The 15,733-nt window shown below is 43.1% G+C and overlaps 1 protein-coding gene across 1 annotated transcript; it reads left to right on the top strand.

Moving 5' to 3' along the window:
- Nucleotides 1–143: 143 nt before the first annotated feature.
- lingo4b (leucine rich repeat and Ig domain containing 4b) lies at nt 144–14,103 on the top strand. Its single transcript, XM_044033246.1, has 3 exons — nt 144–418; nt 11,684–11,799; nt 11,884–14,103. The coding sequence occupies exon 3, from the start codon at nt 11,896–11,898 to the stop codon at nt 13,705–13,707; it is 1,812 nt and encodes a 603-aa protein (XP_043889181.1). The 5' UTR covers nt 144–418; nt 11,684–11,799; nt 11,884–11,895; the 3' UTR covers nt 13,708–14,103.
- The last annotated feature ends 1,630 nt before the right edge of the window (nt 14,104–15,733 follow it).

Below are 15,733 nucleotides of genomic sequence, written 5' to 3'. Positions count from 1 at the left end.
TGAGTGGAGGGGGAGGTCGCAGCATCAGCAGCAGCATCATCATCAGCAGCATCATCACCATCATCATCATCATCACCACCGCGGTCAGAGCGCAGCAGCGTCTCCGCGCTCAACAACCAGAAGAGCGACACAGACGCAAAAAACTGTCGACCTCAATTAACGTGGCATCGCAATTATCCTGGAACTCCCGTGGGTTTTCAGCGGCAGGAAAACAATTATAAAAAAAAAAAAAAAAAGGAGTTCATGAAGAAAAGGAGGGCGAAGTAACTCCGCTGTGGCAGATGTTGGAAAACTCTGGTTGAGAGGAAGAGGAGAAGAAGGAAGAGGAGGGAAACTGTCCTGAACCCAGACAGAAAACGTTCTTTCCGTCGATGCGGGATCTTTATCGCGATGTTTCCTCCGCTGCGAGCTTCAGCAGGTGAGTTCACTTCATGAAATCTACTTTTCTTTTTTCCAGATTCTCAGCATTTCACTTGTATGTGCTGATGTTCTTGTTCCATAACTGCTCCACTCACATGTATTTATAGCATGAGCTGAGTTTTAGATGCCCACACACACACACACACACCCCCCTATAGAATCTATACCCTTCATATAGGTGGTCATAATGTGTCATTGTACTGAGAAACACATCAGTGTTGACTTTATGTGAAATGTAACGTTTTAAATCCACCGCTTTTGACAACTTTTTCCTTTATTCTTCTGTATAAATAATTATATGAGACACACATGATTATTGCGTCATATGATGAGGATTCTTGGAGGTGGATTAATTCTCTCCATAATCACATTAATGGATGAAAATGTGAAAAAAAAATGGAACAAAGTCAATTTTAAGTTATCTTTTAACCGTTGTTTTGATGGCATGTAGATCTGTTTTCTCAAATGCTCATGAAATACTGATAGAAAACAATAGTAACTTGCATTATTGTATCTGGTGCAACGGTGCATGGTTTGTGAAATGTGTTCCTCGGCTTGTTGTTGTTGTTGTTGTTGTTGTGTGTGGAGTTACAGTGTGTCCTTGTGAACAGTAATCCTCGGGATAGTTTGTTCCATAAACCTAAAAAAAAAAGAAAAAGGGCCAGAGCAGACTGTGTTTTAACAGCGTTTGAGCAGGATTACCGACAAACTGCAGTAAACTGCAGCTTCATTTTCCCCCCGGGATAGTGTGAGGCTGTGTGTGCGTGTGTGAGATATAACTTTGTATTTGCTACAATTTATGACCTTTTCTGGACCAGAACCTTGTCCTAATGAGACAGAATTTAAATTCTGAGAAAAAGGTGAGGTTTATGGCTAAGATTTGAGTTCGGCTGTAAGATGCCTCCTCACATTAAACCCAATTATCGCTCCACCTGCGCTCTCATAGAAAAAGTCGAGGTCAGCGTTTGGACGAAGGGACTCGAGCTCACGCTCACACCAGCAGCAAAACCTCCGTGTCCGGCCTCTCTTGTCATAACGAGGACACACATCACGACGGTTACGATGTGGCTGTAGAGGAGTAGATCACCATCAGGGGAGAACCAACGATTTGACGCTTGGGACTCTGCCAAATGGGCAATTTAATCAGAGGGCATTTTATGCACAGGAAGTATGTCAGTCTCCTTGTTAGGGAATGATTTATCTGGACTGTTAAATCGAGCAGCCGCTCCAGTCCCCAATTGATTTCAGCCTCGAGCCGTATGACAGATCTTTAACTTCTTAGCTCGGCTCGCGCGGACGACGCAAACAGCCAGACGTGTAAGTGTATTTTGAGCCGCGCGGACACGGCACTTGAGACTTTTCTGATGTTTTCTAATGACATTGATCAGCAGTGTCCTGTCAGTCGCTGGTATGATACACGAACAGCAACGTGTTTTCCTTTGCTCTTGAATTTAAACCAGCGTTTAAATTAGCATAAAGAAAACTCAAGGAAGCTTTTAAGTTAAGGCTGGAGCTACGGATAACGCAATTTAATTTGTGATGTCATTTCCAAGTGAATCATGAGCTCAATAGTCACTGTTTAGCAGGCGGAAGACATCATTACAACAGAATTGCAGCTTGACACCAGTATGACCTCGCTGGATAGACTTTGTGTTCGATGACTGTCGATCGCGTTTAAACGTTGACTCAGTTCTGTGTCGTTTATTTGGATCATGGCCATTTATGTTTATGCTTTAGTTATTATTAAGAAAGGGGCGGGGGGGGTAGAGGACTTTGAGATGCGATGACGAGCTTTCGAAAATGTGACAGAAAACTATAAACCTCTCAGGGTACAGCCCGCCGGAAATTATTACTAATAAGAAAAAGAAAAAGAAAAAAGTGGCAGTGGTGTGTAGTTTTGTAGATCAATGTTAAGTGCTTTGCCACCAGTAAACATGCAAACCTCTTACATGTGGTCCATAATGAAAACACTAGTCCTCCCTAGAGGTAGTGTTGGATTTGTCCATTCTGGGCTCCCGTAGAAACACTACAACTATGACAAACTCCTGCTCCTTGATCCCCTGCTCCAGTTGTAATGTAAAGGGGCTGAATTTAAAGGGGATGAAAACACAACCTAAAAACATGATTATAGTATTATAATCCATGTTTATAAATCTCCACACATCCTGCATGATCACCTGGAAAATCCTGTTTTATTAAAGTAAACATTAGGTGCAGTGCACCTGGAGTTTTGCAGCGTTTAATCAAACACGTTGGAAAACCTGAATCTATTGTGAACTCACTGCACACACGAGCACCATTCAGGTCTCCTACATTAACCTTTTGTATGTCGCTCTTTGTGGAAAACCCGATGTTTGCTGCCACTGGAGGAAAAGGAGTCAGAGAATGAGGAGCTGAATATGCCACTGGCCCCCGAGCTTTGTGTTGGAAGCAGCTTTGTGTCGTTTGGCCGTGAAAATTCTTTACACTGACGGTGTCTCTCTTGTGTGGCACGTTTCTTTCACGTGTCGTATCTGTGCCTTCCTCAAAGATGTGTCTCTCTCTTGTGTGGCATGTTTCCGGTCTGATTATTTTCTTCTGTGTTCTTTGATTGTTTTTTTTTTTTTACTGCCTTTGGAATGACTGGAAATTGAGTTAAATCACTTTCTTTGCTGCTGCTTTTTGCTCAGAAAACTCCAGCTTGATATTAGGTTGCGACAACAATCCCCTGCTCGTTTCTTCATACTTCCTGCCTCCTTGTGACGGCGCTGCTCAAATGAATGAGGGAAAAAATGGGAGGGAGTTACCTGACTGAAGAAGGAGAGAGCGTTTACAGCGGGATAATGGCGGAGAAAGCTACGTTAAGAGATGCTCCATTCATGTTCAATAACAAGACTTTAAACACTTTGTTCTCTATTGTTGTGAATGAACAGAGAAATCCTTAATCCTGGTTTTGTTTTCCTCAGTGAGACAGATATCGTGATGTATCGCTATATGATTGTGTTACAATACATTGTGTATCATGATATTATTGGTATCGCATGGTATCATGAGGTACCCTGTGATCGATGTACAGTGTAATGACATCGCACGGGCTTTTGTGGTCCCTGGGAAGAAGAATAGCTGCTGTAGTGCAATACCTTATGGTGGATCGTAATAAACTAAACCAAACTGTTGGTATCCATGCCCCACCATTTAGGAACTACTGCTTCAAATATCATTAAACCTGCGACACTTTGCTTAAAAAACTGTGTTAATCCGCTCTATATTCGGACAGCTGGCGATGATGTAGACCAGTGGTGTCAAACTCATTTTTAGATCAGGGGCCAAATGGGCACAAAACAGGTGTCTAGACTGTGACATGGGCCTCTCTATTTCAGACACAAGTGCTCAACAAAAACATGCTCCTCTCTGCTCGTGAATACGTCTACAGTGAGTAAGTTTGCGGCTCTGAAATAGTCCAGTCGATGTTTGACATATGACCTGTTCCAGGTTAACAAGGCTCCTGTCACCTCGACTTAAACACACACCCCCCCGATGTGCAATGACAGATCCTTAGCTTGACTTCAGCGTGCTGAGACGACCTAATTTGTCACATCACACAGGCGCAGAGCTGAGAGGCTAATTCCCATCCCTCATTTATTCAGGCTATTATTAATATTGCAGACCGAGCACTTTGCGTGACAATCGTACAGAGTCGCGTCTCTCCCCTCGTCTGAATTAGGAATTAAAGCAGAGTACTTTACCCCGGCGTGCAGTCTGGAACAAGACTGAGAGGAGTGGATCACTGTGACCCACTTCCATCACATATTACATGGTTGTAAATACTCTCAACCTTAATTCATCTCCCTCTCTCTCTCCCTCTCTCTGTATTCATCATATACTCTGTAGGTGTCATTAAAAACAAAAGAAGAAAAGTGGAAAACCCTGACGCACTGCACAGGAAACTGTCAAATGTTGTTTGTGTAGCTTTGTGTTTTGCAGTTTGCCCACTGTCGTCTTGTTGATGTTTCATTTGAAACCAGGAAAGAACGTTTCTTCTGAGGCACTTCAAAACACGGCAGACAAACGTGTACTTCCGTGTCCAAAGCAAAATCCTTCCCAGCCGAGCCGATTGATGGCGTGCCAAGGACAGAAAGCAACGACAGAAACAACAACACTTTTATACAACAATATAACACAAGAACCTGGAAGAACTGATTCATTTTCACTATACACACAAAGGCCATCAGCTAAAACACCTCAGGAAAGGATCTGTACCATATCATGGTACAGGTGATAATATGTTGAAATAAATCTTTGCTTTGTGGGTCTGATCTGCCAGGATATGAACCAACCCGTGTCCATCTTGCTGTGAGGCAACGAGGCAACCCGTAGCATCGCCATGTGGCCCTGGATCCAACAAAATAAATTCCCTAAAACCGTTATGTGCCATTAGGCATCTGTGACAGCAACAGCTGTTAATACGCTCTGAAAATCCAGAGCAGACCAGACATCGATGATGAATGGCACCGGCCTTCGAGTTGATAGAGACAAAGCCCATAATTTGGATGAGAGGGTGGAGCTGGGGAAGAAGGGATGGGTGGATCTTACCGCAAGTGTTTATATACTCACATTGGACCACACAGGTTTTAATTAAGGTAGTTCTGTATTGTCTTTTGTCTTAGTTTAACTAGTATAAAGCAGATGTTTTTCTTTATTTTGTCCATTTAACAAAGTTGAGCTCCTGACTTTCACTGACAAAAAAAACCCCAAAGTCAGAGAGACAAGAGCAGGAGACGTTGGTTCTTCAGCCGTGCAGCCAACAGCTGTTCTGCCAGCAATCCTTTTAATATTTGCTGCCTGCATGCTGGAGGTCTCAGGGGCCATCGCTCTGCAGCAGGTGCCAGGAAAATACAAGAAACACAATGAAATGCACCAGTTCCACCACAACCACCACCACACACTCAAACCCATGGTCCACAACGAGAACACACACGGTGCACAGACGCGAGCTCGCGCTCTGTGATCCCCGCGCTGTTGTTCTGTTCCAGCTGCTTTAATTGGGGGAGTTGATCCGGGCTTTTCTCTATCTCACTGTGAAGAGCTAAAAATAGCCATCAGACGAGTGTCAGAAAACCCAGCAGGGCTCCGGCTGTGGCGGGCTCTGTCTCAGGCTGCCTCACATGGGGACTCATGCTCGGGGGCATCCAAAATCAAACGGGGGCCACCTTAACCCGAGGACGGATTGTCATCCCATCTGCCAAACCACTTCAGGAGGTGGTCGGGGACACATAGGATGGGACACTAGTCTGCTGCCGTAAGTCTTTGCTAAAGACGAGGGGGAGGTGACGTAAAGGGGATGACCGTGATCGGATGGTAACTGGATGATTTGGACAAATGATTCTAATGATTCAGTTACACTGAAAACAACTGCTTTACAAGTCACGAGTCACTCGTGTGTGTGTGTCGCGTGTAAAACAAAGTCACCGCAGTTTCATGAAGCCGTGCAGACTCCGCCCACGTTGAGTTGGTACTTTTTTTGTAGTGTAGGTGCAACCTAAACCGTGCCGTGCAGTGCAGAGGCGAGCCGGGACCATAGTGGAAAAGGGCCACTGGTCTTCTGCACCTCCTCTAGAGAGTTTCCAGCTTTGGGAAAAATCTGGCCAGTGGTGTTAGACTTTGAAAAAGTATAGACTAGTTCAAACGGACAGAGTGGAACTGGACTCAGACTCATTATTGATGTCTTGAGTTCAGTAAATGTAGACTCGACTCGAACGACTCTTTGGTGACTTGGACCGTGTCCACATGGAAACAGAACGATCTTTTAATTTTATTAAGTTTTACACGGCATTATTTCAAGGGACGTCTACATATACATTTGAACCCCCTCCTCCCATACAACTCCAATAAGCTGTAGTACATATGCCAGGCCTGTATGTGGTGCTGTAACACTGCAACAGAAATACATCAAAAACACAGAAGAAGATGTGGAGCACGTGGATAAAACTTGACATCATCATTTAATCAAAACACGATAATGCAAGGTGGGCGTTTTCTGATTCTTCCCAAAAGTAGCAATTTAAGGCTCCCAGAATGCTGGTTCCATGTGGACAGAAAGTTAATATGGTTCTCTTTTTTTTTTTGTGAATAAGAACCTGAGCAGAAATGCCCACTCAGCAGTTTGAGAACGAGAAAAGGAAACGTTTAATCTGGACTTTTGTGGAGCATCGTAAGCAGCAAACAAACATCACGCGTGTCGGTAATAACACTTCAGTGACCGTCCTTCACAGCGCAGCACTTCACTGATGTGATGCCCGGTGAAATCAGTTCTCTGATTGTTTTTTTAATTTCACTCTCTTCAGTGAGCGCGATCATCGGGGGAAACATAAAGAAGCTGCGGGAAAAAGAAATCTGCAGCTGTGAGGGTTGTAATTTTTTGCACGGGAAGGGAAACGTTTTTATGAGATTAACGGGAGGCGATAAAAGCCCGAGCTGAGAGTTTTGATGAGTTTTGCGTGATGACAGAACCGAGGGAGCAAAGTGAGCAAAGTTGAATTATTTCAGTTAATTAAGCGACAGTGGGACTTTGCCCAAAAGTCTGTTGCTTCTCTGCCAGAGAATTGTCTGAGGAGAGGTAACGTCCAATTGCCTTTGATATTGTTTGCATTTTGGCTCAGCTTTAGGACAGTGAGTGGTTTTGACTTATGAAAAAGAGTTTGGTTTTTTTGCAGTCGGGTAACTGGTCAGTCAGACTGATTCAGTAACACAGATTCAAGGAACTTCCTTCAGCCTCCAAAAAACATCATTATTCCGCTCAAGTCAAGAGAGAGGATCAGTGGCCTTCATGGAAATGGGTTGATTTCATAAAACATTACTGGAAAATTTTAAATCTGCTTTAAAATAAAATTTTAAAGCGGAGGTGAAACAAGATTTTAATACAGCACTACATCGTTATCCAATAATGCTATAATTTTAATAAATATGGTGCTCTAAGCTGATTTCTTGCCAGTCTGACTTGCAATTTTAACTTTTAGGGGCATTTATTTCACATATAAATCATGATGTATCTTTATGTTTGTGTTGTGATATCTTTATTATCACATAATGACATGTATTGGGGACATGGGTTGCATATCATATTGTGACTGATTCTGAAATGACACCCCCATTGTAATAGTAAAGACTGGTACTCAAAACAGCTCAGATTTAAAAATAAAAAACAAAATCACTTTGCTCGTCTCAAAAGGCAGGTTCAGTACAAACAAACCCAAAAAGGGCAAGTCAAAGACAGAAGTCAGTAACCAGGAAAACAGATCACGATGAACCGCTAGAGAGCTGGAAAGTTTGACACGGAGGTACCAAAACAAACGGGAACACAGCTTAAATACACGTGAGGTGGAGGCAGACAACGAGACACAGGTGAATCTAATGAGGGCGGGGCAGACAATCAAGACTGGAGGGAAAACACAGGGCCAGGAAGTGAAGTCATATGATATGAGAGCAGAGGTAAGTTTCACAATAAAACAGGAAACATGAAACATGACAGAAAGAAACAAAAAATATATCACCCCTGGTATAAGCAACAAAAAAAATGTGCCATTGACCTGAATAAACAAAATAACATTAAACCCCCTTTCCATGCAATTTGTAAATGTAATTACTACACTGAAAATAAAAAAAGTGGTTCCCAAACTGAAGTTATCAAGTTATGAAGGCAAATTGCCTGCTTTAGTTTAAATGAACTTGTTACTGTACTGTTTCAAGTCATTTTCTTCTTCAGTGTTCTAACCATAGACACGACAGTATGATATGAGGATAATAATAATGTTCTAATGTCAAAATTGAATAATTATCACAGTGAAAAAAACAAAAACTAATTCCACTCCTGAGTGAAAGTTGAATAAACCAGTTAACGGAGATTCCTCCTCATTTGAAGTTTAGAATACTTTTCTGTGTTTACATGTTGGACCAGAGCAGAAACAGCTGAGCTGATTGTCCTGCATTCACTTTTACTTTGAACCTTCATTAATAGAAACAACGAGCGGCGCGTGTGATAGAAAATAGTTAGTGTAATTAACACCGTAACGTGACACCCATGTGACCACGGTCTCGCTCTGGGTGTGAAATCCATGTCAAAATTACAAATGCACTTTACTCCTCACTTTCTAAATTGACGGACGGGGGTCACCCCGGGGTCGCGAACCTTGGATGGACCCCTGGCTTTATGATGTGTGCAGAGTCACAGAGGAATGAGCGACTCTGATCCCCGATTGGCTGGAGGAGCTCAGCAACTGACGGCTCACACGCCCCCCCGAGATATCACACACCTGCCAGGCTCCGTCTCTCACGAGGAGGTCCGAGCCCTTTTAAATTGTGAATCCCTCCCATGGGGACGGAGGCGGTAAACTGAGGAGACAAATGTGTATTTTTGAACAGGTAAAAAGCCGACCTTTCTGACACCATCAGTTGGTGTCGATGATTATTAGTGCTGAACAGCTAATTGTTCTCAAATAGAAATTGCAATCCAAGAATCTGCAAAGGCTGCAGTTTATTCATTCTGTCTCTCTATCATTGTGTTTTATTGTATAGTAAATAAATGCAAAATATGTTAAGAAGTACTCATGTCTTCATAAAATGTTCTCGTATCTCTTGTGGTAGCGCTTCATCTCGTTTGAAATCTATGAGCAAATGTTGAACTGAAGTCAAAATAATAGTAATTAGACATTTTACCCAAATTGTTAATTAATTGTTAATTAATGATCCTTTTTTGTCACTCATCGATAGTGTCTCAGCACTATCAAAAAGAGGCGGTCCTCTGTGCTCATGAGGTTAGAGTGCCCCGCCCCCTCGTCAAATGTGTTCACGGGGGTGAGGGGAGTGTTTTCTTCATTCGTTAACGGGAAACACAATTCACAAAATTTAGGTAAAACACTTTGAACATAAAAAAATTAAGGTTTTATATCACAGTGTTTTTGTGCAATACCATTCAATACCTTTATACTGAACTTTAAATATATTACTATTGAATAAATTCACATTGGTTATATATGTATATACATATATGCCACATTATCCTGTTGTGTTTGAAGCACAAATACGGTGATGAAGTCGTTTTGCTTCACTTGAGATCAAATAAACTGAGCTGTTATTTGTTATTTAGCCTCACTCTGATGCTGTGTGTTTCGCTCTCACGCGAGTTCTGGCGAATCTTGAGAGCACAAAGTGTGGTCTGGTGTCTGTGAGTCAGCGCTTCTTGGCTGGCCACTATAAGAGCTGTGTGCATGAGGAGCAGAGCTTTGACACAAACACTGAGCAGCTCTGGGACTGTTGACAGCTGAGGCTGCAGCGAGTCCGGTCAGTCCACTCTGGGAAAGCGTCTGAAGGTGGACTTGTTTTTTTGGTTTTTTTTGTTGGGATTGTATTCGGAGCACATGTTCATGTAAAGTATCTTCTCAGTTTGGCGTGTTTAGCTGCTTTGGGACACAGTTGGTAAAGAATTAAAGGTATTCATTTGTGTTTCTGTCGCAGTGGTGGTTTATATAAATGGGAAAAATAATGTAATTATGTAATATTTCACTGAGCTTTGTTTCTCTCTGGACTTCTCCGAGTTTGTTTTGTTCCCTCTCTTGATTTGGTACTTTTTTTTTTCACTAAGTACCAACTCATTTTTGAAAACCTTGTGTTTGTGTTATTCAAATGTGTGTTATTACTTGTGTGTAATGATCTGAAACATTGTGCATTTGGATAATTGCCTGTGTAGATGAAATTCAGCCAGGATTTTTGACAGCTGGCCAGTGCTGCCTTCAGTGGAGTCATTTTCTAACTCGAACACTATAGTTCGGAATTATGCTCTTTACTCGTGCCCAGTAATTAAAACGGAGGGGCCACCATTTTGTAAAATAGTGGATTCAGTTAGAAACACAAAGTTCTTCTCCTAAAAGATTAGATCTATCTCAGTACTTCTTTTTGTGAATGTAGATACATTTAAATGATAGTGTAATACGGTTTGTTTGTCTTTATGAACTGATTGCACAGTGTAATGGTGCTGGGGAACAACACTATTACATATGAGTAATAATTAAGACAATAGTGTTCATCTGGTATCCATTATGTTTATCATGTGGGAGGAAAGTTCCCTGTGTCCTTGCTGCCTGATAATGACCAAAAAATAAACTGCCAGGGATACACAAGTTGTAATTTTATTAATGGAATCTATAACTCTCTGGTAGCTTAATGGTTCTCAAACTGTGAGCTTCCTCTGCTGGTACTTGGAGGATTATCCTAAGTACTGTTCTGCTGTTTATACCAGGGTATGTGATCGGAGGGGAGGTGAGGAATTATGACCGAGTGCGTAGAAAATGAAACAAATAACAAATCTAATGTCACTCTACCAGTGTCTGACGTATATGTGAGGAAGAGGAGGATGAGGAGAGAGCCAATTACCTTTTTGGGAATACATCTGCCTCATGGGAAAAGTCTGTAGCTGACTTTGCTCGGCCTATTTACACCACTGTTACTTTGAGAACTCCATGTTTTCTTCAGTGGTGCTTGGTATTAAAAGTCTGACAAACACTGCTCTAACTCTTCGGCGACACTCGCCGCCTAAATCCAGATTCTTCTTGGCCCAGGGGAAGCACAGCCTTCATCCCACCGAGGCCTCATCTGCACTGTCATAGGCACTGCAGTACGCCATATGTGGACACTTCCTGGGGTATTAAGAGCTGTTAACTGTGCTTTTTCAGCCTTGGAAGAGGATAAAATGTCCAGAGTCAAGAGTGTGACATATTCTTTGATAATCAGTTAAGTAGGGATTTTGCTGTCTGTGGTACAGAGATGTAGGTCGGTCTTATCAACTGCAACATCTGCTTCACACGGGGGAACAGTTGACTACTCAAAATGTGCTTTTTTTTGTTGCGTTCTCCCTTAAACAACACTGAAATAAAACAAGCAGGAAACACAGGGACACTGAAGTAAAAATGTCGTGCAGGATTTCTTTGTTGTGGCTTTATCTAAGTGACACATTGGTTCTTTGGTCACTACTTTAGACCAGCTGCTACTAATGAATAATTTAGTCACAGGACAGTCCTTCGGTCTGTTCAGAAAGATGTTGTTATGTCTTGTTTGTCTTGGTTTTCTAAAGACTGTTACACCAAACACCTGCCTTCATTTTTTAGAAACACAAGAGGGCAATGACAGACTGATGGCTGTGATACAACTGTCTTGCATGTCGTGTTATTTTAAACTTTGTCCTTGAATCCATTGCGTAAAGGCACTGTTGCTGACTTCTTTCTCTTGTCTCCAGGCCACGGTAAAGGGCATGTTATTGACTAAAATTCATCTTTACGAAAGACTTAACTCAAGTCTGATTCCAACTTGACTGCCACTGGTTATGCAAATCTGCACAACAAGACTGAAACGGTAAGTCCTTGCACAAGTTTAAATCAAGTAAAGACATTCAATTGGAATTTACGGATTATTCATTATTGTCTGTCTCTCTTTCAGGCAGGGGGTAAGATGTTCGTGGAGTCCGTTGTACGATGGGGGACGTGGAGCATCCTGCTCCAGTTTGGACTGGGTGTTTCGGCAGGAGTCTGTCCTTCACGCTGTGTGTGTCGACCAGAGGCAAAAGAAGTGAGCTGCTCTGGCAAACATTTCCTCTCAGTGCCAGAGGGCTTTTCCAGCGATGCCAGACGGTTGGATTTTTCCCACAATAAGATTAAGACTGTTAGCCGCCGCCAGTTCTCTGGCCTCACACAGCTTCAAGACTTGGATCTGAGTGATAATATAATCTCCATGATTGAGGTGGAGGCTTTCCAGGGCCTACAGAATCTCAGGACGCTTCGGCTTAAGAATAACCGACTCAAGATCATTCCAGTCGGGGTTTTTTCTGGCCTGTCCAGTCTGCGCTTTCTAGATCTGAGCCAAAATGAGATTCTGGTCTTCCTGGACTATACTTTTAAAGAAATGGTGAACCTGCAAATGCTGGAAGCTGGTGAGAATGACCTGGTGTTCATCTCGCAGCGGGCTTTCTACGGTCTACAGAATTTGCAGGAGCTCAACATAGATCGCAGCAATCTCACTGCTATTCCCACTGAAGCGCTGTCCCAGCTCCAGAGCCTGACGCATCTTCAGATGCTGCGCCTCACTATAACAGCACTTCCCAACAATGCATTTAGACGACTCCATCGTCTGCGCAGCCTCCTGATTGCAAACTGGCCGGCCCTGGACACTATTGCTAGCAACAGCCTGATCGGCCTCAATTTGACCTCACTTGTCATTACCAGCTGCAACCTGAGTGCCGTCCCTTACTCAGCAATCCGTCAACTGGCCTATCTGCGATTTCTGGACCTGTCCTACAACCCCATCACTGTTATCCAAGGCAATCTGCTTGGTGACCTCCTGAGACTCCAGGAGTTACATCTAGTAGGGGGCAGCCTGCTACGAATAGAACCAGGAGCCTTTAGGGGACTGGTCCACTTTCGCATGCTAAATGTGACATCCAATCAGCTATCTTCATTGGAGGAGAGTGTCTTCCACTCTGTGGGTAACCTTCAGGTGTTGCGGTTGGATGGGAATCCCCTAGCATGTGACTGCCGCCTTCTCTGGGTGGTCCGTCGCAGGTTACGCCTGAACTTTGATGGACATCAGCCCACTTGTTTCTCTCCCGATGCTGTGCGTCTGCGAAAATTCAAAGACTTCTCAGAGAAGGAACTGCCAAGGCTGTTTACATGCCGCCCTGCTCGTATCTTGGACCGCAGGCCACAGGAGGCCAGAGTAGAGGAGGGCACAACAGTTCTCTTCTCCTGTAAGGCTGATGGAGACCCATTGCCATCCATCACTTGGATCTCATCCAATAAGAAAGTGGTTTCTCCAACAGGAAGAGTCAGGGTTTTGCATAATGGTACTTTAGAAGTCCGTTTTGCCCAAGTTCAGGACAGTGGCACTTATCAGTGCCTGGTGGGCAATGCGGCTGGAAATGACAGCCTAAATGTTGGTCTCCATGTGAAGGGCCTCCCTCGTAACCGAACCATCCCTTTCTACTCAGACGAGGGCTGGGTAGAGTCTTCAAATACTCAAGCAGCCAACTCCTCGGCTCAAATGGCCAAGCCATACCCGTTTGATGCAAAGACCTTGATCATTGCCACCACCATGGGCTTCCTCTCTTTCCTCAGCTCGGTGGCCATCTGTTTTGTCTTCATGTTCTTCTGGAGCCAGAGCAAGGGGCAGATCAAACACACAGCAACGATTGACTTTGTTCCACGGTCTTCCATGGGTGGAGGGGGAGGAGAGGGTGACGGCGGCAGGTTCACCATGAAACTTATTTAAAAATAGTGCAGTGGTGAAAGTGGTCGTTGCATTGACTCTTTGCAAAGTGGACACGCCATTGAGACGTTCAACTTCTACTCAAAGGCAAATCAGAGTCAGTGTGTTCGGCTTTTGACTGTGTCACCATACAAATGAATATCTCATGATCCTGAACTAGAAAGAGCTAATGTACGATGTATGCACATTCGATTTCAACAATTTCTGCTTCAAACAAGCAAACGACATCTTACCTAGCACTGGTCCATTTTTTATGTAGCATGCAATTATGAAATTGTTTTTTAATAAGGATACGTTGATATGATTGTCAGTACGGTATCGGTCCGACAATAGACACAATCACTGAATTGTCAGTCAGTCAGTCATCATCTAACCGCTTTATCCTCCACCAGAGGGTCGCGGGGGGTGCTGTGCCAATCTCAGCTACATCGGGCGATAGGCGGGGTACACCCTGGACAGTTCGCCAGTCCATCGCAGGGCCACACACAGATAGAGACAAACAACCATTCACTCTCACACTCACTCCTATGGTCAATTTAGAGTGTCCAATTTACCTATTCCCCACACTGCATGTTTTTGGACTGTGGGAGGAAGCCGGAGAACCCGGAGAGAACCCACGCACACACGGGGAGAACATGCAAACTCCATGCAGAAAGGCCCTTGTTCCAACCGGGGCTCAAACCCGGGTCTTCTCGCTGCAAGGCGAGAGTGCTAACCACTACACCACCGTGAGTCCCTCACTGAATTGTATATCAGAAAAAAAGAAATAATAAGATATGATATGATCCGTAAATCCCAAATAAGGTACAACTTACGTACAACTCACTTAACACAGCAAACATTTAAAGAGAGATGTTCATCAGCACTGTCGTGTGACAAGTAGCTGGTTATACCTCAGTGGTAAATGCATCAGCACAAATGTCTTATGAACAGTTAAAACACTCCATCAGACTGATATTGGTTGAAATTCAAGGTTGTGACAGTGGTATCGTATTGGAAACACACAAAAACAAGTGGTATCCAGCCATTTTTAAAGGTCCAGTGTGTAAGATTAGTGGCAGAGGACTCGTTCACTCAATCTTCCCTTTTGCTTAAACGAAAGTTGGGTACTATAGCGGCGTTCACATACCAGAAAAGAGGTTGTTCTTCCTCATATGCATCTACGGTTCTTTTTCAAAATGTGAAACATGCTCATCATGATGGAAACATGATGACACAAGATGGCGGCCTCCCCTAAAGCGAAGCCCTTGCCCAAAGGGCTTATTCTAAGGCTACCTAAAACAATACTGCACTATTACACACTGGACCTTTGGACCTAGGATTGCACATGAAGAGTTTGAGAGTTTAAAGCATTTGTCAGATGTTTCTACATTGTCATAATCATACCAGGTGCCAAACCTACGTCAAGTGAACATTTGCTCTTTTGACCCTCGGGTTGTTATTTTTGCTCACCAACAGAAGAATGATGTGTCAATTCATCGGTTGTAAAACTTTAACATCATGACGAAGCTTTTTGATACTTCTCGCAATAATTGTCAACAGTATGGTTCCATTTTGGACATTTTTGAAAAGCTTTGCGTTATATCTTCAGCTGGTTCTCGCTTGCTTTAAAATGATCATGTAGCAGCGTTACAGGAAGAAATAAAAGTGTAGCATCAGGTACATACAGGTACAAACTGGATCACTGTCTTTGTTTTTCTACGCTATCGAATCGTCACATTTCGAAGGGTCTTTGTTCCATCCAAAGATGGCATTTATTTTTCGTTCTTTTTTTTTTATATTCAACAAAACACCGGAAGACATGTGCCTCAGTAACACTCACAGCTGAAAATATATATATGTAGGTCAAGGGCGTTTGTGTGCGTGCTGGGTTTATTCTATCATTTTATCTAGTTCTGGGGATTAGTGTCACTCAGATACTGTACTCCACTTATGTTGATGTGTATGAACTTAACTGTGTAGATGCACTATGCACAAAGCAATGCTTTACGATGCCAGGAACATGTAACAACAATGCACACGTAGACTT

The sequence above is a fragment of the Solea senegalensis genome, linkage group LG9, assembly GCF_019176455.1.
Source record: "Solea senegalensis isolate Sse05_10M linkage group LG9, IFAPA_SoseM_1, whole genome shotgun sequence".
Classification (NCBI taxonomy): domain Eukaryota; kingdom Metazoa; phylum Chordata; class Actinopteri; order Pleuronectiformes; family Soleidae; genus Solea; species Solea senegalensis.
Note: the sequence above shows the minus strand (reverse complement) of the source record. Positions and strands in the feature narration are given on the sequence as shown.

Excerpts from the sequence above, each read along its gene's own strand:
- lingo4b (XM_044033246.1), top strand. The coding sequence starts at position 11,896 with ATGTTCGTGGAGTCCGTTGTACGATGGGGGACGTGGAGCATCCTGCTC.